At 39.0% G+C, this 27,277-nt stretch overlaps 1 protein-coding gene across 3 annotated transcripts in view; it reads right to left on the reverse strand.

Moving 5' to 3' along the window:
* B3GLCT (beta 3-glucosyltransferase) overlaps positions 1-20,649 on the reverse strand; it is a 58,185-nt gene extending 37,536 nt beyond the window's left edge. The window contains exons 1-4 of one of the 3 annotated variants that reach the window (XM_014966131.1): positions 20,458-20,649; positions 13,779-13,840; positions 10,985-11,024; positions 3,725-3,834 (exon numbers count right to left, since the gene is read on the reverse strand). In XM_014966131.1, the coding sequence (XP_014821617.1) occupies positions 3,725-3,834; positions 10,985-11,024; positions 13,779-13,840; positions 20,458-20,545 (300 nt within the window). In that variant the 5' untranslated portion in view covers positions 20,546-20,649. Of the gene's footprint in view, positions 1-3,724; positions 3,835-10,984; positions 11,025-13,778; positions 13,841-20,379 lie in introns of all 3 variants that reach the window. The other 2 variants (XM_014966130.1, XM_014966132.1) reach the window with 2 other exon arrangements.
* Positions 20,650-27,277: the final 6,628 nt, after the last annotated feature.

The raw sequence follows: 27,277 nt of genomic DNA on the forward strand, positions 1-27,277 counted from the left end.
GAGCAGGAAGAATTTGGAGACAGATCATTTCAGAATATGGTGATGGCTTACAATTCAAGCAAACTAATTACACTTTTTTCCCCTCTCCAACACTATAACAAAGAAATCTTCCATATTATTGAAATAGTGTAATGTTGCCACCAGTACAGCCCAGGCAATTAAAAATAACAGATTTTTAAAGCACATATGCCATACTCAACAATTGGCACTTGGCAACAGATAACTGTGGCCATGACTCTAATGACATAATAAAGCTGAGATAGGCACCAAGAGTCTTTTCAACCTGATCGATGCAGCAGCGAGGATACTGAGTTACACTCGACGTGTGTTGGAAGCAGAAAAACAGAACCTTCTGTAACCACGATCCTGCAACATAACAAAGAGACTGAACTTCTGAGGCACAGGCCAGCTGGGTTTCTGATCATTTTTGTTCCTGCTGCGCTTCAGGAAACAGGATTTCGCAAAATTGTTTTAAATAAACAAGAATACAACTACAGGATGCTCCTAACATCTGTCCCCTATTTTCATGTTAGCCAAACTGGAAATTGGGATGCTGGCAAAGAAACAGAATTAAGAAAATTTAATGAGGATCTTAACTGAAGCAAATATTTACTCAAGCAACATAATATGGAGGTTTTCTATGTACAGTTATATACTTTTGACTGTACTTGTTTCTTTTAAACTGATGTTAATAATCACTACAGTAACAGTCCTCAAACTCACCAACAAGCAATATTCCCCTTTATATGTAGGGATAGTTTAAATCTGTGAAACAATTTCTATGAGATGGTTCAAAATACAGGATTTTGTGCAAAACAAAGTAAACCAAAGACTTAAACTGCAAATTATAGTTACAACACCTCTATAGAACAGAGGTCATACTTCACATCATCTATTATTCATATGGAAGTATGTGATACTAATTTTCATTTTCCAATACTCCATCGCATCAGTCTTAAAATCTTATTCTTACATTTTTCACCAAAAAGGTTGTCAAGCATTGGAAGAGGCTGCTCAGGAAAGTGGCTGAGTTGCCATCCCTGGACATATTTAGAAGATGCGTAGAAGTGCTTAGTGACATGGTTTAATGGTGGATTTGGCAGTGTTAGGTTTATGGGTTGGATGTGGTGATTTAAGGGTCTTCTCCAACCTACACGACTCTATGATTGGTTTGTGGTACTTTTTTTTTTAAACTCCTTAATGAGTACTACAAATTTGCTATATTTCTTCTGGTTGGTATACATAGGATACCATTCAATGTCTAGGCTTTTCAGGAAAAATAAATTTTTTTGAATGTAATGAATTGGCTGAGGATGTTCAAAGTAAGAACCACAAGGAGGAAGGTGGAGAAAAAAAAAAAAAAAAAGAGGCATTTACTGTACTGGACCAATTTTCATTAAGAAATACACAGACTTTTATCTTCAAAACAATGTCACGATTCCAGGCAATTAAACAGCATTAACTTCATCTAAAACAGTATTTCACACAAAATCTATCATTTCTCAAAAACTGCATTTTACCTGGTTTCCAGTCTTATATGTAACAGCCAAAAAAGTAATGCTGGTTTTCAATTTTTTAAGAAGCTAGAAAGGCAACCATCCCAAATATTATCATTTACACTCTGACAGCCTCCTTATCCTTATCTGGTATTTCTTAGGAAGGCCTAGTTTACAGAGCCTCTTAAATGCAGAAACCTCAGACAGTTAAGGAAATTGGTGAAAATTTTAAGGAATTTTTTTCACTGCTATGTTCTAGCCATTGTTTAATATATTTAAGAGTTTTAGTTAATATTGAATAAATTTCTGTTAAATATGTTTTTAAGCATGAATTCAATAATGACATCTACTGGTGACCAGAATTACAGATTAGTTTCACGTGAAAACACTTTTTAAGTAAACAGTGAAAGAAAATAAATGGTCAGATTACTTGTAAAGTTTAATGCACAGTAAATATGAATGTAAGTGATTTAATCCATTTTAAAACAATGCAGACATTCTGGTTTCATTAAATAACACAAATGTAGCAGCTAGCTTCCATTAAACATCAGCTGTTTAATGAAAAATGTGAACTTCAAATGTTGATGTGCAGAATTTAAGAGATTTCTGTCTCTTTTCCATAATTAATATTATTGTGTCACGCCGCGCAGTGGCCTACAGTGGAACTGCAAGTTGACAAAAACCAGACATGTCAAGTACACCCTGAGTATGCTCATTTTTTTCGTGTACACTGGTGGCCTTCCCTTTTTCTCAGATTTCAGGTATGAGATTTTTGGTGTGACGTATTTCCATCACTGCATCTCTAATATGCCACAAATGCTGTTTAACAGTTACCTCTTGATATCGGAAAAGCATCACTATTTCAGCATTCCCATGAAAGAATCTCCTTAATTGGACAATAAAGTTTTTTTTACAAGCCAGTTCACCTTGCTGAAGGCAGAAGTACTTGCAGGCACAACTCTATGATTACAAAAGAGACTTTACCTCTCTGCCATAAAACATGCCTATATTCCTGTCTCACTGAAACTATTTATACTTCCACTTACTGATCTCTTCATCATTCATATTCTGCAACACTGATTACAGAACTCGACTAAAATCCTTGTTTTTAACAACTAAAGCCATACACCCATACACACATTGTATCTGAACACTTGTCACAGTCCCAAAGAAGACTCTGAAAGAGCAGAACTCTGTAGAACAAAGGCTGTTCACATGACTGATTTCATTAAGGGATTAAAAATTGTGTTTAGAATGGATTTAATTACAACAGGTTTGTTAAGCTTGGATAAATGAAGCCTAAAACATCCAGGAACCTGATTTAGGCACTCCAAAGCCAAGATATATAATTTAAATCAGACATTTTTTCCCTTATAACAAAGAACCTGGAATTGAAAAATAGGTCAAATAACCTCATGTCAAGGTATTTCGTATCAGAGGATGCATTCCTCTACTTAGTTCTTATTTTTATTAAAGAAAATAAAGCATTGTTCGTGCACGCTTAACTTTCCACGTAAGCCTCTTAAAAAGCTCTTCTCTCTAGGCTAAAGCTTTACAGGTAAAATTTCAAATTAGAGTGTTAAATCAAAATCAGAGTGGTACAACGTGCAGGTCCCAGGCCAGCAGGGCCCATCAGCAGGAGAGGGGCAGAGCGCCCAGTCTGCAGTGGGGCGGCAGAGGAACACGGGGCGTCAGGGAAGGTGCTGCTGCGGGGGGGAGCTTGAGGATAAGAGAGGTGTGAAGGACCATTGCTGCAGGGAATCCTGTGTCAGGATTTTAACGTCTGCATACACTGCTGCTCGACTGGGAAATGCTACAGTTGTACAATGGAATTCCGACAGTATCTACATCACAGCATCTTCACTGGCTCTGATAATATACTCACCTAAAAATCATTGTTTAAATGATTACGTTTTTTCACTCCATAAAGAAAGCATCTGACTTTTTCTTAAAGGTACACTGTAAGTCTTTCTTGTTACCACTTTTACATCAAATGCCATCCAAACAAAACCAATTATACGGAAGGTAGATGGTTCAAATTAAATCTATTTGTGATGCATCACGGCATACACTCAGTAAACACCCACTGAAATATTCTCTGGTAAGCACACAGAAGGTAATTAATAAAAAGAATAAAATGGATCAAAAAAGGCACAACAAAAAACTATTTTTAGTAAATGCAATACAAATATAAATAACAAGGTGCAATCTATATTATCTAAACATACCTTTCCAAGATCTGCAGCCTGTTTTAAAATATCTCTTTTTAGATCTTCTGCTCTCTTGGAATGAAAAGAATTACTTTGACTCTGGATGACAAATACAATTTCTTTTAATTCTGTGAACCAGAAAATAAGAAGATTTAAAGACAAATTAAGTTATTTTTAGTTTTTCTCCAAAGCTAGTGAGAAGCCAGGTGTGGGGGGAACCTATTGTATAGCAAGCTATTTCTTGAGTTACACAAACATTTAATGAAATAAAAGAGGCATTATTTAACAGACAAAAAAAATCCAAACCAGTCCTTTTAAGGATTAACACATATATAAAGTATGACATGACTAGGAGATCTGCAGCAACCAAGAAGCTTATGCCCCCAATTAACAGTAACCACATTTATAAAGTTCCTTTTTCTCCAATACACCAGCACTCCTTATTTACCAGAGTTAAAAGGTGTCAGTCACAGATCAGCATCTCCTCTCACTGGGCAATGGATGAACATGAAATGGAAAAAGATGCTTCCTCAATAAAGAGTTGAAAACCTTACCCAGAAACAAACATCAGATAAAGAGAGAGATATGAGAATAATGAGGTACTACTTTTGTCTGATAGGACAGCACTAACACCTCAAATGTGTGCTCACATGTTTAAAGGCACCATATTTAAGACTTTTCGATAGGAGAGGAGAATGAGAAATTAGAAGAGAAGCAGCTTTGTGAACATTTATGGACAGAAATAAGTGATGAAGGCTGATACTATGGAGAGCTGAAGATAGCCAAATTTTCTTGATGACGGTAAATAGAATAATCTCTCAGCACTTGGAAAGCTAAGACAAACTAGCAGATTTGATCCCGTTAGAATGCAGCAGAGGATGAGAAGGTGAAACAAAGAGGAAAGGACAGATGTCCTTTCCAAAATTCTTTACAGGTTTGACCTACGCTCTACAGTCCACCCAAGACCATAACAGAATAGCAACGTATAAAACGAGGAGACATTACATTGCTATTTCTGTTTGGTTTGCCAGAAAAGCCTGAACTTTATAGATACTATGCAGAAAGCGTGCAGACGAGGAAATCTGGGGCCTATTAACTTAAGAGGTACAATTAAGTGACTGACTAATTACGGCCTAAGGAACAAAAAACAAAGTAATGATGTTCGGTGTTCAAGGAGATAAGGAGACGACTTGTGGGAAAGGTGGGCAGGGATTGAGAACTGCATTTAAATTCTGTCACTCGAAGTGACAGTCAGATCAGGCACACGAGGTTAACAGATTCTAGTTAATTCAAGGAAGTGACAGTACAGAAAAGGCTGCTGAGTTAATGTTTACAGATGACATCACTCCAAGATAGCACCAAAAGGAAAGAAACCAAAGATGACCTCCCATGGGATCTACACAGAACGTCAAAAAATGTGGAGAAGGAACAAAGTGCACACCCAAAAAAATTATATAGGTAACAAAAAATGATGTAGGAGTCAAATTTCAGAAAAGCAGAACTTCTAGACCACCATCATTAGCAACACTGTAAAAGCTGACAGAGAAACTAAAGATATAAAACCTCTAGGAAAGCTTTCTAAGAAAAGTTACTGGTATTCCACTGAAACCAAACCTTCAATGAGACACAGGAGATCTCCAGTTGAAGGCAGTTCAGGATGAACATTCAATAGAGAAAATCCAGAAAGTCACAGCTGACTGAAAGCTGCCAGATTTTACTTCAAGAAACATCTGTGTGAAGACAAATATCCCAAGGACAGAGCATCTTAGAGGAAGGATGTGAAGCTTCTGGTCAGCCAGCAGAGTATTTCAACACTTCTAATCTGCACTTTCACTTCAGTATAAATTCAAGTTTTACATAATCCAGTATTTTTTGGTAACATGTATATTCTTGCACAGTAGATCAAGTCAACCTAAAAGATCCAAGTTGCACATCAAGATCTTGACCTCCAGGTTAAAAATGCTAACTTCACAGTTAGAGAAGAATGAGCGAAGAACAGTGGAACAAAGATGGAGAATAAATGTCTGGAGATGGAAAATAGGAGTTTCAAGGAAAAAGAGGAAAAACCAAGTACTTGAAGCAGGATCACAAGAAAAACAGTGGCAACAAAACCAACATGAACCTCAAATATCTTTGCTAAGATTATGAGAAGATTATCGTGTCCAAGACCTGACCATCAATTACATTCCTTTGTTCCTCTGAACAGTTACTTGTTAATTTAGACCTATGACAGCTCAGAGCTGCAATTAAATGTTTTTCTAACTGTTCCCCAGTACTCTTTTCTCTCAATTTATTAGCTTATGCACCAAGACAAACTCTGAAAATGTCAAATTGTGTGAGGTTTCTGGTGATAAAGTTGCAGAGATGGCATAAGCACTGACATAGGTATCAGTTCTGATTTCATATTTTTTCCCACGCAGCTTTCCCTCACGCTCTGACCCACCCAACAAACGTCTTAAAAACTCATGCACGATAAAAATATCTGATCAGCAGCTATTTGCTATCTAGCAAGAAATTTGCCAGATTTCCTGTGCAAAAATTAAAATTCATGCAGTAATTAAAATTACACTTCAACGAGGCTAGTGAGAGTCAAAGGGCTAAATCTACATGCACAACACTGAAAATACCTCCAGAGATAAAAAGCAGAAACTATATTGCTTTATATAATTACTGGTTTAGTATCAGTACATTTACAGATATGCAAACATCTGAATTATGCTCAGTTTCATTTACGGTACATTTAACAACAGCTGTGATATCCCACAATAGAATACTTTCTAGGAGTAATCTAATAACTACTTTGGTGCTACTGCTTTAACCCAATGGCAATAGTTTCCTCTGCTATAGACACTTTAAAATCGTTCATTAAAAGAAATATTCAGTGTATCAAAATGTTAACAGAAAATATGTATAATTTTAAACACGTAAATTGTTTCTCAAGTTCAGAAATAACCAACCAAGCAAGACAAAGAATGGAGTTTTTTGGAAGATTAATATCCAAAAAGAGCTATTGATATACTTTATTTCCCGAAGACATTTCCATATCTGGAAAATAACTTCAACAATCTCAAATGCTCATTGATTGGAAAGATACTGGAAGTTCACAGAAAAAAAAAATAAATTAGGAAACAGGAATGTTGAAACTTCCTGAGTCTTACCACTACCATGTCTCATTGCAAAACAGAATGGAGCCTTAATTAACTTCCAACAAGCCATTAACAGTAATGTGTGTTTTAGTCAGTATACAATGCCCCTATGCAAAATACACCTCCTTTGAAATTAGCACTAAATCAGTTCAAAATACAACAATGGGGAAATACTGCTATTTGGAAGATTGCAGTATAATGACCAGGATGAATAGAGTACCTGCACGATTTCTTTTTTTTTTTTCCTGCAAAGTTTATTCACCACAAAAGGCTGGTTCAGTCAAGTCAAAGCTACCAAAAAAAAAAAAAAAAAACATTTCAGAAAAAAAAAGAAAAAAGAAAAAGGAGGAAGAAAGCTCCTAGAAGAGCGTTAAGATGATGCTGCTGCCTGCTAGCCTTCCTCTGCTAGCCAAAAGATAAAGCATTCACCCAGGATGCAAGAAATTCTCATCTGTAAGGTAGTTTGGACCCAAATGTAGGTCTTTGCCGTTCCAAGTCAGTCTCTTCATTTCCAGGAGTATATTCTGAGGTGGCTTTCCCTCCTTCTCTACTATTGCTCTAGAAACGGAGAAGAGTGAAAATGGCTCCTGAGTTTCCTAATTACCTAACAGATAAAAACTAAACTGGTGCTTGAACTGACAAGCCAGAGATTCTACTGTGTAGGTCAGAAAACTCAGCTTTCAATTTGCGTTTAGAAAAATTAGGTCACTTGCATATTCTGTAGGCTTTCTCCTCCTTTTATACCAACTCTAAAATCCATCTGAAACTCCAGATCAGGATCTTTTATTTCTTATATTTTGAGCAGATTATTGTAGCCTAAGTATAAAGCTTCCACAGTTAAAAGCAGAGACCAGTCTTTTCTCACACTAATAATTTCTAAATGTGTTTACAAAAAGTCATTGGGATCTTTCTGAATTAAAGGGAGTGTATACATATAGAGAGATGCAAAGATAGCTAGATAGAGAGACACAATCTGCGTGTGTGCTTGTTTAGTTATATCTGCAATAAGTATTGCCATGATTGTTTTACCTGTTTATGGCCTGCAGTATAAGAACTGAAAGCCATCCTAACGTCACTCTCTCTCAACACAGTTTGAATACTTCTGAAACTTTATTTCCTGAATTTTAGTAAACTATTTCCCTTAGCAACATCCAAAAAACCCCTTTAAATCAGTTCCAAATGCACCACATATTAGTACACTTGTTTACTTCTTGAAATTAGAAATAGTATGCAGTTGTTCCTCAAACTGTGCACCCTTTTGTAGTTTTGTAATACATAAAGTATGTTGCTTACCCCTTCAGAACTCATGATGTGTCTTAACACTTACTTAACAAAAAAAAAAAAAAAGTTCATCATCTACTCATTTGCTCTGATACTACAGAAAATAAATTACTTAAACCTTGCATGTTGTTCTCACCTTTCGAACCCAATCTTCCCTCACAAACTCCTAGAAAGCCTAGACCAGGCAGGATATTAAAAGGCCATAACTGTGAAAAATACTTTTGATCCTTTCAGAATATTGCACATATTTGCAGATCAGAGGAAGTATAACATCACAATATTTGCAAGAAATAAATCCAAAGAAAAAAAAAAAAGCCTCAAGACTACTTTATTCTTCTCTCTTTTAACACACATATTAAAAAAAAAAAAAAAAAAAAAGAAAAAACCCTAACCAAATACAACCTCGCTGCACAGCCAAAAGCTAGTCGATAATCACAGAATCATAGTCTTGAGGTGAGAGTAGTATCTCCAGAGAGAATGACTCAACCTACTTTGGATCTCAGTCACCCTCTGCAAGTGCCCCTCTCTTTCCGCAGACTACTTAAGAAATCTAGAAAATTCACACTCCCAAGCTTGATGCTTCCTTGAATTTCCAAACAAGACAAAATCAAAATTTTATACACTAGCCTGAAATATCCAGTGCCTCTCTTCAAGAAAAGATTTGGCTTTTTCTATCCAAATATTCTAAAAGCAGAAAACAGTGTTGGTCAGCAATACAGCCTACCATTCGAGGCCAAATATGGCCACCAATAGAGTACTTCTACATCCACCTGCAGGGCAAGATTTTTGCCATGACACTGCACTGATGAGTCAATGTTCGTAAGACGCATCAACTGATCTTTTGGCCGGACTATAACATATCCATGCATGAAACTCTTGGCACACCAGCCACCCCAGAAGACTACATCACATTCTGGGCAGGCAAAGCAAACATGAGAACATGAAGTTCAGTCTCCTTGGTATTACACTTGTCTTCCCAGTGACTGGGATATCAAGAGGTTGTTCCCTATCTTCAAAGGCTGGTCTAAGGACACTTAAAAAGATGTCTTAACACTCTGAAAGAAAAACTACAGATGGTAACTTTCTTCCTTGGTACAAAGGTACAGCTTATTCATAAAGGAGAAAGAATTTCCTTCTGTAACAGTTTGAAAAAGAAGAATGAAAAAATCACAGAACTAAGAACCATCAAGAACTTTGTTCTCTGTTTCAAGTCCTTCCTTGATTTTACCCACAGAAATGGGTTAAAAGAGACTTTAAAAAAAAATAAAAAATCTTTCTTAAGAAGAGCCAGAATTTCGTTTAAAAAAAGATAGAGAACACAAGAAATGATGTATTAGATCAGACCAATGGTCCATCTAGTCCAAAGAATTGTCTCAATCACTAGCAACAGGGAAACGCTATTTAGGGACACCATACGACCTTCACTTTCTCTAGTGCTCCTCACAGCTTCTAACAGCATCCACAACTACTATATTACGAAATGCCAGGAGAAACATTGCTGAGTATTAATTTTACCATACATTTATGGACTTGTCTCCTTTTGCAACTGCTGGTATGGTCTGCTTCCACAACCTCCTGTGGTAACAAGTTCCTATGTTTTGCTACCTGCTGCATAAAATGCTTCTGTTTGTCTGCTTTAAAGTGATCTCCTACTGAAACAAACAATAGATGACAGATGGTAGTTACATCACTAATGTACCACTGTAATGTTCCTAAATATGACTTTCCCAAGTAATGCGATTATATTAAAACTTATGAAAACGGAGCACTGTTGAAAGTCAAAAAAAAAAAAAAAAAGAAAGTCTGTCAATGTGTCCCCGGGTGCTTTATGAAGTGAGACACAGCAGGTCTGCTGGGAGTGATAAAGGCAGCAACTAGCACCTGGATGTGTTATGAGATTGTACGGAAAGAGATGAAAGAACACAAAGAGAAAACAGACTCTGACACCAGACAAAGGTTGGTGAAGAGATAAACTGAGTAATAAAACTTCTATAGACAAGTCCTGACCTTTCAATGGTAAAATTGGAGATAAATGAGACAAGGGACTTCATTATTTTCCATAAAAGTGTCTATCTGTGTTAGGGACAGAGCTTGCAACTAAGTCCAAAAAAAGCCAACCAACAAACAAACAAAAAGATATCCTCAGCTCTGCTCAGAGTTCTGTTAGCATCTCCACTAAAAGCATGCTGTCTTCCTGCCATTCAGCTTTGATGTCAGAATGAACTCACAACTACTCAGGAACTGCTGCAACAGAAACCTGGCCAAGCTGGCTCTTTTTAGAAGAAGCAGAGCCAAGTGCTCACGGTTTAGAAGAGTGAGAAGAACCACAACAGCCCAAGTTGGTTTAAGAACTGAACGACTACAGCACAGCAGAGGCAGCCCTAGGTCACAGTGCATGTTTGACATATTTCTTGTTTCCAGATATCACAAAGTTACTACATTATTACAAGTAATTTACAATAACCCTAGATATTACATGAAAGCCTAGCAGAATGGTAAAATGCAGTTTTAAAAATGTCAAATTTTTACAAGATTTGCTACTAAATATAATGAAATTTGATTTTAAAATACTGTATACTACAAAAAGCAATGCATCAGTTTCATAGTTCAAGTGCACATTTTCAGAAACTAATGACAAGAATTGCAAACACAAAGACCGAGAGGCTTCTGTTTGATGAGAAACATAAGCAAAGAAAAACATACAAAGTATTTGGGAATCAGCAATTAACTAACAATGCTGTTGAGCCTTTAAGGACTATTCACAGAGTCTCTTTTCAAAGCATAACCATATTTTATTTACACTAAAAAGGCAGCCACAAGTGAAAACAAATACAGACTATACAGTGCTTACCTCTGCTTGTTTTACTAATTGTTCCCCTTTTTTCAGACTTCTAGAAGAAAGGAGAAAAAGCAAAATAAGGATACATGCAAGAAGTCAAAATATTTCTATAGTGAAGCACAGGGAGTCAAAGCATTCAGACTGTAAATGCATACAGAGAGGTTTTAAATTAAGAACTAATAAAAAAATTGATGTAAAAAGATTTTCATCTTTGAGAACTGAAATAGATAGTCTACATTTGTACACTATTACTTAGACAATGCAGTGGAAGAATAAAAAGAGGGGAAAAAAAAAAAAGAGGGAATGCTTTTTCATGACACTTTATACCAGAGCTCCTTAAATTAATACTAACAGTGTATTGTTGTTTGGTTGGTTTTTTAAAATACACATCTCCTAAGCAAAAAGTTTGGAATATGGAACTCTATAATAAACAGACACCTCCTTGGTGTGTGGAAAAAAAAAAACAAAGAAAAACCAATACACTCTTACTTATTAAATCCACTAGCAAGCACCTATTAAGCACCTATTGAAATACAATTCTTAAAAGAAGACTCAAAAGGAATTTATATCAAGACAAGTAAATGCGAAAAGGTTGTTATACATAATGTGATTTCTCTGGGATTTATTCTGGTATCACATACATTGTTGATGGAATTTTAACAGAGTGTTGAGGAACAGGCAACAGTGACATTGCAGTTGCATCCTTAACCAGGAAACCAAGACACACACAAAATACCTTAGGAGCACATTCAATTACTTCTAAATAACAGAGGCTGGGTGAAAAGGTGTTGTTTAAGAACTGCTGACTGGTAGAGAGACATGACTTAGGGAAATAGCTCTGCGCTTCCTACAAAAACTGTAGGAAGGAAAACAGAGTCTTCATTTATTGCACAATTTCTCCCTGGTAACAGCACTTCAGCGCTTTGGTTTCTCCACATATAAAATCAAGATCATCTTTACTAATTGCATAAGGATGTTGTAGGAGTTATCTTTGTTCAAATGTTTTAAGACCTTCAGATAGAAATGCCATACAAGGCACTCCTCAGTAATAAGCTCATATATGGTTTTTCCTACCCTTGTGACTTAATTCCTATTTATAAACACATTTCTCCTCCCCTCCTTTCTTTTAATATCATATCCATCTACTCCTTTTAGTGCTACTTGCATCAGATGATTTCTCCCTTTGTCCAGATCTGACTTGTATACTGAAATGCAAAAGCTCCATTTCCTTGGTAGCCATCTCTAAAACCTTTTCAAGAACGATAGGCCCATGCTTTTGACCCTTTTTTGCTGACTGGGTCTAAAGTTTAAAAAAAAAATATCTTATAAGACTAATTTATTTTGATGACTGTACACAGTACTGCCACCTTACAGTGTCATATACACCAAATTCTAAGTTACCTATACCATAAATGACACGAGAAGATTCATTTTCTATGCAAACAAAAATGTATGTGCTTTGTGGTACAAAGTGTGACAAACAAAATTTTAGAATTACCTTCATTAAAACACAAAACAAAATAATTGCTATTTTTTACATTCCTGTAAAAAAAAAAATATTTTGGGCTGAAGAGTTCTAGGAGGTACCTTTGACTTCATCCAAGGGAAGGTTTTGAAACTAAAATAGTTGGAAAGCTTTCATAAATTATATCTGATGTAAGAATTAGGTTAAACAGCTGGATTGAGACAGTCACGGAATTTGACAAACAGCGACTTAGAAGATTAAGAGAATGACATACCTACTCTCCTAGAAACACTGCAGCAGGCCAGCAGTTTGCAACAGGGATCTTTTGCATTTATGAAAATTACTGTAGATATAGCAACCATCATCAAAACCAGAAATTATTTAGGTATGTGTATCTGACCATACTTTTATTGCATTTGATGTGAGATGACTAGATCTAAATGGCAGTTATAGATTCTAATTCTTGATTCATTCCAGTACTTTTATTTGACTTTCCTCCCTGAGATTTCTTTTATACATATACAAATACCTGTTACGAATATATATATATATATACATATATATATATATATATATAAAAATTAGTATAGAAGTCTGTTAAAGACATAGATACCTAAAACCCACTATGCTGTTTTATGGTAGGGCTAGCTCTGACCATTAGTTCTTCTGATCTGTTAATTTGAAATTTCATATGCAAGCTTTACTTGAGCCGTGACTTGGGTAGCGATATGTAATAATGCTAATTTAAGCAGAGAGGCAGCCATTTCCCTCTCAATGTATTATATATTTAACGAAAGCAGAAAAAAGGAAAACCTGTCTCTGAACTAATAAAGATTATATACTCAAAAAATATTTTCAACAGCAATAACACTACCAACTTGTAGAGGCTATGCAAAATTGCCAATTATTTTTTTACTCTAAGTTTCCAGCATCAACTGCTGCTGGAAAAAATAAAAGAATTTTTTTTCTAAATTGTAATTTTGTTCTACAACAAAACGCCCAAAAAACTAATTCTCTTAATACAAATGTGAGTATAAGTCAGAAAATTCCAGCATAAGAAAGAAATCAAAAGTGCTAAGTGCAAGTTTATTCAAATAATTCTAAGAATTAATAGGATAGATTAAGATCCTGGGAATACTAGAAGAGCATGCAACTTGTGTCCCATTAAAAGTCTTTTATATGCCACACAGAACAGAAAGACATCATATGGCATTTAGTACCACTGAAGTCAATGATCAAAATAATCAATGTCACAAATGTTAGGCTTTCTGCTCAGGTTTCTTCTAGATGATTTTATAATGTCTGTAAAATGTTCCTGCTCTGGCAATTAAAATTTATTACCTGCAGCGCTGGTAGTTCAGTCTCATCTTCTACACCTTCCGCATTTACACTTACAGCAAAAGCTGAAAGAAAAAGCAGACTTTTTTTCAGATTATAGGAGCTCATTTTCACACTTGACAAAGTTTCGCAGCAAAAGAAAAAAAAACCATGTAGTTTTCACATTAAATGATACTATATTAGTACAATCTTTATGAACATAAGAGAGTCCGTTCTTGCAGGATTTATACATTTGCTGCCTGACAATTCTATTCCTGCACATTGCTGAAAAGATCACTCTTTGATGTGAAGCCAATTCATCTTGGCTTCAAGGCAAATAAATCCCATCTAAAAGAAAAAAAAAAAAAATCAAATCTGTTCAGTCCAGTAGTTCACTTGACAACAGCATAATGTGCTATCACACGGGAGACCTGCATTCCACTCTATCTTCAGGTTAAAGTTTGGGTTACCAAAGCTTCATTTGGAACCACTGAAACCGACAGCAGCTGATGAAAAATTCTCTCAAACTTGAAGATGGCTGTCATGCGTTTTGAATGCCATCTTTGAACATGGGTCAAACTAGCTAATGTAAAAGAGACCTAAGTAAACACTTACAAAAGGAACAGAGACCCCAAACAGCTAATTTGCACAGACCTAGCATTACCTTAAACCTTTTATACTGACACCACCCTATACATATATTTTTGGTTTGTATGAGAAAAATAATCAGAAAAAAGGGTTCTGGGGTGGTTGCTTGTTTGGTTGGTTTTTTTGCTCATTGATGCACTGGTCTAATCAATTTGTTTCAATTTCCTTATTTGTAAAAGTAGTTCCATTTAACATAAGAAAGCTTTGCTAAGATTCTTCACAAGAAATATTTTTCTTAAAGGTACTAAAGAGATGCAAATGAAAGTAAATTGCTATAATTTGGAAGGAACTCAAAATACTATATCATGGTCAAAACTATGGTTTTCCTAAAAACTGGGGCAGATAAAAAATAGATTCTAGTGGAGTGCCTCACTGCAAGTTTAAATTATTTATTACTTGAAATTGATTTCAAAGTGAATTGCTAGCAACTGCCAATTCCCTTGACACGCTTGATACCTGGAATGTAGGAAAGCAAGAAGATGAGATTGTCCAAAGCCTGTGCTGCTCCATCTCTGATTACCTATAGCCCTAAGATCTATCAACTGGAGACCAAATTTTGTCAAGTGTCTACGAGTTGAGTTTCACAATGACATTTCAGGTCCTGACTAAGTTGAATCTCAAATCACACCACTAGGTCCAGATATCCCCAAAGTGCACAGAGAATACATCCATCTAACTGTTATATCCCTTGCTGACAGCACGTCCTGATCATTGTTCTCCTCCTCTTCCAACATAACAGTACTTAGAGCTCCAGATAAGGAATATCTTCCCCTACCCAAACTAGATCTACATCTTCTATTTGACATGATCCTAATAAGAAGATCAAAACACCCTTATTGCAGGAAATGTGTTAATTACATAGTATTAATCTCAAGAAGTATAGCCTCATAAATTCAGCTTATTTGCAAAACTGAATGCAAGCAGAATTTTCATGACTTTCAGTTTTTAATATGCAGTCGAGAAACAACACACATGAGACCTGAAACAACTGTGATTGACAAGAGATGCTGCGTCTCTCACTGTAACATTCAATAACCCATGCCACACTGCTTCCAAGATTTATAAAATATTAAGGCACATGATCCTTGAAATAATTTCATACTATGTCTTTGAAAGCACAGATAAGCTCTTTGGGTAATTATTTTAACAACCTACTTCATCTTCACATTACAGAACCACAGAATTGTTGAGGTTGGAAAGGACCCCTCTAAAACATCTAGTTCAACCCTCCTCCAAAGCAGGATGCTCAGGACTGTGACTAGACACATTTTGATTATCTTCCAGGACAGAGACTCCACAGACTCTCTAAGTAACCTCTTCCAGTGTTCAATCAGAACAGATTTTGAGTTCCTCACCCTCTTCCATATCCCCCTTTTAAACAGGTCCCTCCCCCAATTCAGAAGCAGGACCAAATTTTCCCTAGTCTCCCTTTTGATGCTGGTACAGCTGTAGAAACCCTTCTTCTCTTGCCTTTCACAAGTTGAATCCCTCACCAGATTCAACTCCAGGTGGACTCTGGCCTTCCTAACAGCATACCTGCACTCTTAGACATATTACTCTTGGGGTCACCTGACCCTGCTTCCATCTCTTGTGTCCATCATGTCTGAGTTTTGTCAGGAGCTCCTTGTTCATGCATGCGGGCCTCCTGCCACCTGTGCTTCCTTCCTGCATGTGGGGATGGACAATTCTTGAGGTTGTAGGAAGTAAACCTTGAAAATCAACCAGCTCTCCTGGACCACCTCCCATACCAACCTTTCTGTATTCTTGAGGACTGTGGTAGACTGAATATGCCTGGCTAAAAACAAGTTGTGTTGCAGCTGCCCTGACATACAGTGCAACTTCAACACTCACACACATCATTTATTAAACAAACATTTACATTACGATCAATGTTAAAGTCTCTCTATATAACATTATTCTTATTCCCAGTGATTTCAGACATGCAGCCTCCCCTTCCTTTCCAACAAACAAATATATTTAAATAAATCGATATCTTTTACATTAAATGTTCCAGGAAGACTTTTTCCAGCTAATACATTTTAATGATAAGACAAGAACTGTTCAGGTTATTTTTAAACTACTGAAGAACCATTCACTGAACAGACTAGCAGACCCCTGAAGATGCCGCAAAAAAGCCTCAGGGGTCTTCACCCAACAGTAACCAAGCTTTTCACTCAGGCAGACTGTATGAATTTATTTCAGCAACAAATCTAACCTTATTCCTCTATAACCTTATTAGCAAATCTGTTATGCACACATAATTTGATCCACTTGTGGGGTAAATTCAAGTCTTCCTAATATATGGCCAAGACTGTTCTGGCTAAGAAACCTATCTCTCAGCCTGGAAATAAATATCTTCTTCTAAGGATTTACTGGGAGAAGGGTGGCACAAGAGGAACACAGTAAATCTAGCTGGCATATGACTTACCAACAAATGGGCCACAGCATAGGTATGAAACACAGTGCCTGGGTGCAGATGGACATCTCTAAGATTAATTGACCCACCCACAATTAACTCCCAAGAGGTTTTTGAAAAAGGTGTGCCCAGGAGTGGACCACAGACAGAAAAATTCTAACTACACATGCAGCTCATGACCAGATCAGTTGCACAGCACAAGCAGAAACTGTAAACTCTCTGTGGCAAGGATATCTTCTTCTTGTGTGTAAAGTACGCAGGTACAAAGACCCATCTGGGGGCTATCAGATGCTAGTATAACAAAACAGTAACTTCTCACATCCAAACATTATAAATTCAGACAACTGCAATAGATTTCTTACTGTATGAACTCACAAAGACACACATCAATCTCTGGAGCTAGAGGCACCTCTGCTAAATCAAGAGTTTCCTCTAGTCCTTTCTGATGCAATGCAAGCACACCTCATGTGGATGACTGATTTGCCATAGAGCACAGAAAAAAATTCATGCAAGAAGAAACCGGTAAAAGTTCAAACTGTGCAGGCACTACAGTTACCAAAAAGGCCAGGGTGATTAACTGTACCATTTCTTGCAAACCAAGCTATCTAAAGCAGAAAAAAACCCAGCAAGTACTGTCTTAAATGCAACTTGCAATTCCGTATTTGTCACTTCACTATTTAAGGCATTGTGTACTTTGAAGCTAACACAGGTAGCTATTCACATCACTTGGCACAAACAGAAGCTGAACATGTCGATTTCCAGTCCTCCCTTCCTTTTGCTAAATGCTCAAAAACTGAGGATAAGCAGGAAAAGGAAAGAAATTTTAGAACTACTTTAACGCTCTTTATTTTCATCAGTCACATCTTTACGTCTTATGAAAGCAGGACTAAAATCCACTGAAAAAGCTAGAGAGCATTTTCAAACCTATTCAATACCTGGAAATTTAATCAGAGAATGTAATGCAAGCAGCTTCAACTCCTGTTTATTTTTTCTCAAGTGTTCCATTATTTCCATTAAAATTTTGGTGAGTAAACAGACTTGCTTATAACACTAGAAAGTAAATCTCAGTCATTTATTTTCATTGTTCGGCAGCTGAACTGCAGGAACACGTGCCAACAAACTACTAGGAAAATGGATGTTAAAACTGTAGTGTTAAAATACAGGATACTGTATAAATATACGTAATGATATAATACGATATTATAAATTAGAATTATCCATTCTTCAGTGCTACCCTTTTGAGTGTAGACAACTTCAAAACACTTAAAATTATACATACTTTAAGTGCAAAGGATGTTAAGACCGAGGAGTTAATTCTTTTGCTTTCACAGACAGAATCCATTTGACACAGAAAGGCAACACTTCTGCTATCTTCCTCTTTTAGGGTCTGATTCAAGGCTGACTGACCCCAGAGTCATTCCAATCACCTCACAGGGCTGGGGATCAGTTTAAATGAGCTACGAAAAAGTTATGATTCTATGAATTATGTATGGGCAAAACCACGACTAACAATAACCACTTCAAATAACAAAAGCTGATGATTGGAGACAATGTAGACAACACATTTAAAATAGAACGTATTTATACTTCAAATTGTAATTTAAAGCCTTATTTTTGTTTTGGTTGGAGGTTGGTTGGGTTTCCTCCCCCGTCTAAGTTCTCAAAGAACACAGGATTCTATGGATTGACACGATTCCAGAGAAAAACTGCACTGGTGCTGTCAAAGAGAAGGGATCTTCCATAATGAGACAGCCTAGGAGCACTAGCAAGCAAAATAAATTAGTTTCATGTATTTATATGCAAGCTTTTATAAAATTTCACCATTGTGGCTACCCTATCAGCATCAAAGACCCTGGTCTAGCCAGGTAAGAATGAAGACTTACAGGTTTAGCAACCCAAAATGGGGAGAGACAGGAGGGGGGAGGAGGAAGAAGAGAGGGTGATGCACACAAATTTCCAGCATCTGAAGCTTTTCATAAAATAAAACCAACTCATTTTATTTCTTTATTAAATTTCTTTAGGCTAATGGCACATATGGGAAGAAGGCAGCTGAAATCACCACTGTAATGTCTAAATGACTGCTGTGTACACCAGCATCTTTATAAAAGGTGAGCAAAGAAAAACAGCAGAAGAAAAAACATCATGACTATCCCTTCTGATTGTCTAGAAGCTAGACCAAACAAGATCACATTAATACCTTTTCCTGTTCTGCAAGCTGGAATTTATGAAATGACTTCACTATCAACAGACAAATTACTTTCTTCTGTGAAATGCAACCCAAATTATTTCTGTTTTCTAAGAGAAAAGCTGATTGTTTTGCAAACTTACTCTCCTGGCCATCTCAAAAGCATGGGATATTTACGAAAGAAAGGATTTTAGTATAAAAGTGTATTTAAAAAAACTACAAGAAAGCCATGATACTGCAACAAGCTTCAGGTGAACAAATTCTATACAAGCATTAATCAAGACCTACTAAAGCAGCAGTAATTGCACAAGCAAGAACCAAAGTGTTTCCATTTCTGCCTTCTACATGCATGTATGGATGTCCAATAAATATACATACACACATGGAGAAAATCGAGGCTGCTATTCTCTGACTGTGATTACAATCTGTTGGAGATTATAAGCGCTACGGTACCTTGCTGAAGCACTGGAGCTGAACTACTCACCCCAGAAAGAATAAAATGCAGCTTTAGGAAAAGCAGTAGAGTATTAGGACTCCAAAAACCAACTGCATAGATGAAAGGAAAAGTCTTTTACAAGGGAAAAATCAAAACATCACAGTTTTACTTTGCTGAAAACGTATTTTTATGAGGCTTCCCCTGCAGGATTTTGATCCACAAGCCCTACTAGTGGAAGAGAATCAAATCCAGCGGCTCGGAGCAAACTGACAAGCCTATGCTGACAGAGATGGAAACATTCAGGAACAGCAATAATGGGAAGCAGAACAGATGTAAACACTTATTTCTGCCTCTTGCACTCACGGCAACAGCTCCTAACTCCGAGAGCCTGTAGCGATCCAACTGCTGACATACTACTAACCCTTCTCTTTTAATCTTCTCCCACCTGCCCAGACACATTAAAAACGTCTCTAAAACACGGTAATATTTTTTTTTTCCCCTCTGTGCTGACATTTTAAGCGGGCGGAATGACCTCTCCGCCTCCCCTCAGCGCACCCGGTCAGAGAGGGGCCATTTCACACCGGGGCAGGGGTAGTTTGGCGGCGGGTTTCGGGCCGGTTGTTCCGTGGCGGTTTCCTGGCCCCGTGAGGAGCGGTTTCCGCGGCGAGGGCTGTCCCCGTCCCCGCACCGCCCCGGGGGACAGGGCCGCCCTCCCGCCCCGTCCCCGCACCCTGCCGCCGGGCCCCGGGCCGGGACACGATCGCGGCTCGGCACCGGCGCCTCAGAGCCCGGGCGGCTGAGGGGAGCCGGCGGGGGCCCCAACAAACTTCGGGGGAAGGGGCACCTCCTGCCTCCCTCACGGGGCGGGACAAGGGGGGAGGAAGCGGCGGCGCCCCCCGCACCCCCCAGCTCTGCCCCGTGCCCTCCTCCCCCTCATCACCTCGGCGGAGGGGGCCGAGCGTCCCGGGTCTCCTTCCCTTCACCTCGACCATGGCGTCCCGGCCCCCCGGCCACTCACCCCGGGTGCGGAGCGGCGGGAGAAGGAAGAAGAGGTGAACGCAGGCAGCGAAAAGGAGCCAGCGGCTGCAGCCGGGCTCCCGAGACATCTTGGCAAGGGCCGCCCAGCCGCACGGAGGAGAAAGGGGCACGGTGCGCCCGGCTGCCCGCCTCTGCCGCAGGAGCGCGGGCGAGCGGCCTCCGGCTGGTGGCGGTGCCGGGACCCCCCTACAGCCCCGCTGATGGCTCCGCTCCCCGGGACAGCCCTACAGCCCCGCTGATGGCTCCAGGCCAGGCATCCCGCCCAAAATAATCCCCCTGAGCACAGCTCTCCGTAACTGTTGCCAAAAACAATTAATAATGGCTTTGATTCTTCATGCTTCATTATTAACACCGCAAAAAAGTCCTCCAACGAGGTTTCTAGGTTGTCCAATTCAGACAAAAGAAGCGTTTTTTGGTTAATAGCTTCATCCTTCTTCTCTCACAAACAAATCTAAATATTGCCAGTCAAATGATACCCACCACTATGACAGGAACCTGGTCCACAATCACAAGCGACCTAGTTCATCTCTAGAACAACCCTCACAACCCGTTCCCCCAAAAGAGTGTGTTACACTTCCAGACCCCATCCCCACATCCCATCTCACAACCTGTTCCCCCAAAAGAGCGTGTTACACCTCCAGACCCCATCCCCACATCCCATCTCACAACCCATTCCCCCAAAAGAGCGTGTTACACCTCCAGACCCCATCCCCACATCCCATCTCACAACCCATTCCCCCAAAAGAGCATGTTACACCTCCAGACCGCCACTCTTTAATCCCAGGAGCACAAATACAGGGTGCAGCCCAGAGTTGGGACAAGGACAGGAGCAGGACACAGCCGTGGCACCCGGGACTCCACAGCTATGAACCACTCGCCCAGAGTTGGTCAGAGAAATGCAGACCTGGAGCCACACAAAACGGGTTTTAAGGGGTAACAGGGAACACAAAGTAGCTAACATGTAAAAGGCTCCATATAGATAGTAAATCTGGACGTAATGCAGAGATGCAGACCAACAAAGAAAATTCAGATGTATAAAACCTTATTAGCAAACAAAAAATTACCCCAGGTAGATCCCGGAGCAAGGAAGAAGAAATCACCCACAAGAACATCAGATTTGTCCCAGTGAAGGACTCCAGATGCTGACAACTTGCTGCAACGCTCCCTGTACACCCCAGAATGAAACTGCCAACCCTCAGGGCCAGGGGAGCCCCAGAAGGTTGGAGCCCAACACCAGGAAAAGGTGCAGAAACCCGGCAGCGTGCATAAAATTTTCACTGCGTTGTCACTTTCTTTTTCCATCACAATTACATCTGTATTAATACTGATTAGATCATTCACATTTCAACTATAATAACAAGAAATTCTTGGCTTTCCTTACATAAAAGAAGTGCTTCCTCTTTGCCCTTAAATACGATTTTGAGCGCAACACCTGGTGCCCCGAGGTACCCATTCCTTAGACGTTTGGTACACGTAGACATGAATTCCAGACAGGTCTGTGCGTACACATTTTCCCATCAAATACTGGAGACAAACTGTGCAACATCCATGCCAGCCATAAACTTCCCGTATTTGTAATCCAGTAAGGCCAATATCATAGGACCCAACTTGGACCTTTCCCCAAATCTCTGCAGCTTTTAGACCTACTGCATTCTTATCCTGACAGATCAAGCGCTTACAACAGCGTACCTTAAGTTTGCCAGAGAGGTGATTTTGAAGATGAATGGAAATATTTTCACAGTGATAAATGTTCACTCTTGCTGCAAGTTCAGGCAAGCACATCTAGATCGCTGTAATGTAGTAGTAAACTTCACACTTTCCTTTAAAATTATCTCAATGAGAAATATATATTAGCCAGACTTCCTTGGAGTATTAGGCTTACTTTATGTATTTATTACCCCCCTTATATTGCATGAGGTTGTAGAGAGAGAAAATGGGATACAAATGTGAGCAACCACAGCCTGTTATTCACCTTACAGAACAACTGCTTGTTGCTGACATTCTGCTTCACTAAATAAGTTACTGTCCTCAAGAATAATAAGTTTTGTGCAAATTAAATAGAAACTTTCACACAACTTTCACACATGCATGCTTATCACCAGGAAAAAAAAAAAGCGTTAAGTTATCCTTCCATTTCTATACCTATAACAAGATAAAAGGTGCAAATCCTTCTGCATAACACATGTATCTGCATTTGCTTGTTTTTCCTTATAAGCTGCAACAGCATTTCCTGCCCTTTCTCCCATTTCTCTGTTCTCTGCTGGTTTCCGTAAATATTCACGTCACAAAGATCATGCCCACAACAGCTGGGATAAACATATGACTTTTCACTTTCAAAATGGTTAAGATATATTCATGTTCAAATGTTTCCCCACGCAGCAAGTCAGCAAGGGTAAAAGACAAAAAAACCCACATCCTTTTGCTGAGATGTAATCAATGTTTTGGTTTCTCACAAATTTAAGAGAAATTTCATTGTAACCACCTCCCTAGAAATATGGAACTCTATCATGAAAGCTAATGTTCTCCAACTGTTAAGAAAAATAGCACTTAACTATTTTAAATTTTACATTCTGGGCTGGGAGGAGGAAATAAATCTTTTCCTTGAATTCTACTCTACATACAAACCCAGATTGTGTTTGTTTGTTGTTCTAACTACCCCACTGAGAATTTCCATCTCGGGAAGGATGAAAATAATGAACTTTCTGGGAAGAAACACAGAGGTTCAGAGCACCACCAAGCTTCCTTTCCTTCTAGTATTACATATCTCTTACATTCATAAAGAATTCAAATGTAGCACCATTGCTGTCCCAACCTCTCAGATTAACAAGGGGGGTGGCAAATACAAAGAAATCCTGTCAGATATATATACCTATACACAAATAAAGTTATGTATATCAAATTTATTTTGTCTTGGTGGGATATCTTTTACAGATATTAAATACAATTTTATACATTTAAAATTAATTATTCATCACAGGTTAAATTTTTAAATGGAAAAAAAAAGCAAAAGACCAGCATTTTTTCCAGAATGAAAAGTAAACCTGGACTTTCTGGAAAAAGAGTAATTAAAATAATAAAGTAAATGACTATGTCCTTCAATATATTTATAATACCAACTGATGCAGCAATTTTGCATCCAAATTACTACATTTTAGTTACTAACATTTAGTATTGTATCATAAATTGTGGGATTATGAGGCCTGTAGAATATCTGACATTTTTTCTTATGGATTTGTGGAAGTTTTGCCTATCTACCTCAGTTTAGAAATTTGATGCAAGAGACAAAGCAATGTTTCATCAACTGAGAACTGTCAGTGACTGGAATGAAGACAACTTTTCACCTATGATTTTGGTCCTGAAAACACTTTATGAGCACAAGCACTCAAGAAATCAACAGGACCATTCATATGGTAAATGTAAGTCCTTATACGTTTCCATAGACCCAGTGTCACTATTTTAACCTTTCTCATTAATCAAATGGCTACAAGAAAGCGAAGAATCTGGAGGCCCAATGGAGAAATAAGCTTGAAGCTATGGCCTATGTTTATATTTTATCAACCATAAAGATAAATTTCCACAGTTTGCACAAACTCTACTTGTATTCCAACTTTGCCATTTGGGCTAATGTGTTACTCACCCATTCCTTTACATAAACCAAGGGACAGCCAACCTTTCCAGCTCAGAACAACGTGCTCCGATTGCCACGCAGGAGAAAAAGGGAGCTGTGGGAGAAGTTCAGAGATGGGTGACCACAATGTTCACCTGAGACTGGCCAGGCTGGTGTGTGCTTCAAGGGTGGTTTCCCTTTGTGCACAGGGAGCCCAGCAGAGATGCAGGATGCTCTGATGGCTCTGTCACCTGCTTTTGTAGGAGAACTATACTACGGGAGTAGAGAGAGATTATTCAGCAGACACAACAGCAATTACTGAGTTAGAGAACTTGACTGGAACTACTTTGTTATAGTAGCCATTTGAAAAATGTTTAAGTAATCCAAGAATGACAGTGTACTTGTACGGTTTCTTGCAATGGATGGGGTGGGGAAGCCTTTTCAGCAGAGGCAGGCCTATTAATCACATGAGTTGAGTTCTGTCCCAGCTTTTCCTCAGGCTGCTGCAGTTTGACCCCTCTCTGCTGCTCAGCAAGTTCCATAAGCAGGGGCACAACTTCTAGCCTTGAATAATCCTGCGGAAGTCAGCAAAACCAACCCAAGTGAGTTCAGAATTACACAATTACTTTTTGAATCACAACACACATCTGGAAACTGAGTTTCTCAGCTTTTAGCTACTCAAGAGAGTAATTCAATGATAGCTCTGTTAACATCACAATATCCAGCTAGCACCCTGGGAGCACAGCTACATTTGTCACATGCCAGGCAGCGAGCTTGAGCCTGGGAGCTCTGATTGTCTGCATTGCTCAGCTCTTAATGACACTCCCTTGTCCCATTTGGACCACTCTAAATAGCTCTCCCTGGGAGAAATCTGCAGTAGTGGGGAAAGCCCTGAGCTCTGGCTGTAGACATGACTCAGTCAAGTGACACTTGGCCTGGGACTTGCCCCATCTTGTTGAGAAGAATTGACAAATTTGCAGTACCAGAGCACATGCATGCTGTTAAGCCTGACAACCAAACCACCGAGGGAGGCCAGCTCCAGTCAACCCCTGTGGCAGCCCATAGTATAGTCTGAATTGAGCCTCTCTCTAGGTTAATATAGAAGTGCTTGCTCTTTGTTTAAATTTGAGGACCCCATCTTGAGGTAAGTCTTAGGGCATTCAGTCAAAGCTTTACAGAAAACTGGTCTGGGGCTGTAGCAGAGTCCTGGGGACAGAGTTCAACCAATCAATTTCTCATGATCGAGACCACTGTTATTAGATTACACACTCTTTAGAAAAAGACCAGAAAAAAACCAACTGGGCATGAAGTGATCAGTCACAGATTTGTAACAGGCTATAAAGATGGATCAAAGATGATTCCTTTCCTATGGGCCAATAATGCCAGCTCCGCTCTGTCATCTGGCACAGAAACACTGAAAATACCTTATGTAGCATATTTTCTGGAGCTCATGATAGGATTGTCCAAGAGGCAGAGTATATACACTTGGGGGAGTACACATCTTTGAACCATTACAGAGTAAGCCACAGATGAGAAACAGGAGATCTTTCCGACTGTGGAACTTGACATAGATTCCCAGAGTGCCTTAAAGCAGCCACTTAGATGCTGCTTCAATCAGTGCTTCAATCTCCCTTATAAACCACATCTTGAAATTTCTGATTAGATCATTCTTGTAGGCATCACTGAAAATCTGTTGCCTCCGGACTGCTAGATTCCAGGTGTGGCTTACCTTCTGAAATGCTTAATCTCAATGAAACAGCAGGAAGGAAACTTAAAATGGTTACGTGTATTATTCATGTATCATCAAGAACTTAACATATAGCTGCAGCTTTGTCAAGTTCACATTTCTTAGATTGTTGGCTTAAAACACACAGCAACAGTAAATCAACAGGTTTGTGGGAGAGAAGCAACTTGGAATTTGGAATCCTTTGGAAGGTGAACCCAGAATCTAAATTCCCTCCTTCCCTCCCCTGCTTGAAACCTCCTTTCCCATTTCTTTTCCTCCACTTCAGTCAATAACTTGACTATCCCTCCTTCCCACGGGATCATAGCTTAGTTGCAGAATCCACTTTGTCTTTCTTGCCATATTGTTTCAAACATTAAATTTCACTGACTAGATCGTAGAACATCCTCAGATCTTCTCTACAGCTCTTATTCTCCCTGCAAAGTCACCATGTTGGCTTTACTCATTCTGCACTCCTAAATGTCTACCCCTTCTTTGGCTTTGTTCTAGCTACAGTATATCTAATCACTAAAAAAGCCCTCCTACAAGATTATCCAATCTACCTGAAAATCACTATACTGAGCTATGGTATCATAGAAGGAATTCAGACTGTCAGAGTCCTGTGGAAAGGACCTTATTATCCCTAAGTTGGTAGTAATATTTTGTAACATTCAACTATGTGCTATTAGAAAGTTTTCACAGAATCATGGCATTGTAGGGGTTGAAAGGGACCTTCGAAGATCATCTAGTCCAACCCCCCTGCCAAAGCAGGGTCACCTAGAGCAGGCTGGACAGGAATCATAGAATCGTATGGGGTTGGAAGGGACCTCTGGAGATCATCTAGTTGCTCCGCCCCGCCAGAGCAGGTCTACCTAGAGCAGGTTGCACAGGAACTTGTCCAGGTGGGTTTTTAATGTCTCCAGAGAAGGAGACTCCACAACCTCTCTGGGCAGCCTGTTCCAGCACTCTGCTACCCTCAAAATAAAGAAGTTTGTCCTCATGTTGAGGTGGAATTTCCTGTGCTGGAGCTTGTGTCCATTGCTCCTTGTCCTGTCCCTGGGCACCACTGAGTAGAGTTGGGCCCCATCCTCTTCACACCCACCCTTTAGATATTTATAAGCATTGATGAGATCCCCTCTCAGCCTTCTCCAGGCTAAACAGGCCCAGGTCTCTCAGCCTTTCCTCATAAGAGAGGTGCCCCAGTGCCTTGATCATCTTTGTAACCCTCTGCTGGACTCTCTCCAGCAGTTCCCTGTCCTTCTTGAACTGGGGAGCCCAGAACTGGACACAGTACTCTAGATGGGGCCTCACCAGGGCAGAGTAGAGGGGCAGGATGACCTCTCTCAACCTGCTGGCCACGCTCTTTTTAATGAGCCCACAAGAGACCATTGGCCTTTTTTTCTTTTCCTATTCGACTTTTGGAAGGTCAGTGTTAATGCTGGTTTTGTTCTATAAGATTACTTTTAAAAT

The sequence above is a fragment of the Calidris pugnax genome, unplaced genomic scaffold (assembly GCF_001431845.1).
Source record: "Calidris pugnax isolate Ruff unplaced genomic scaffold, ASM143184v1 scaffold20, whole genome shotgun sequence".
Taxonomy (NCBI): domain Eukaryota; kingdom Metazoa; phylum Chordata; class Aves; order Charadriiformes; family Scolopacidae; genus Calidris; species Calidris pugnax.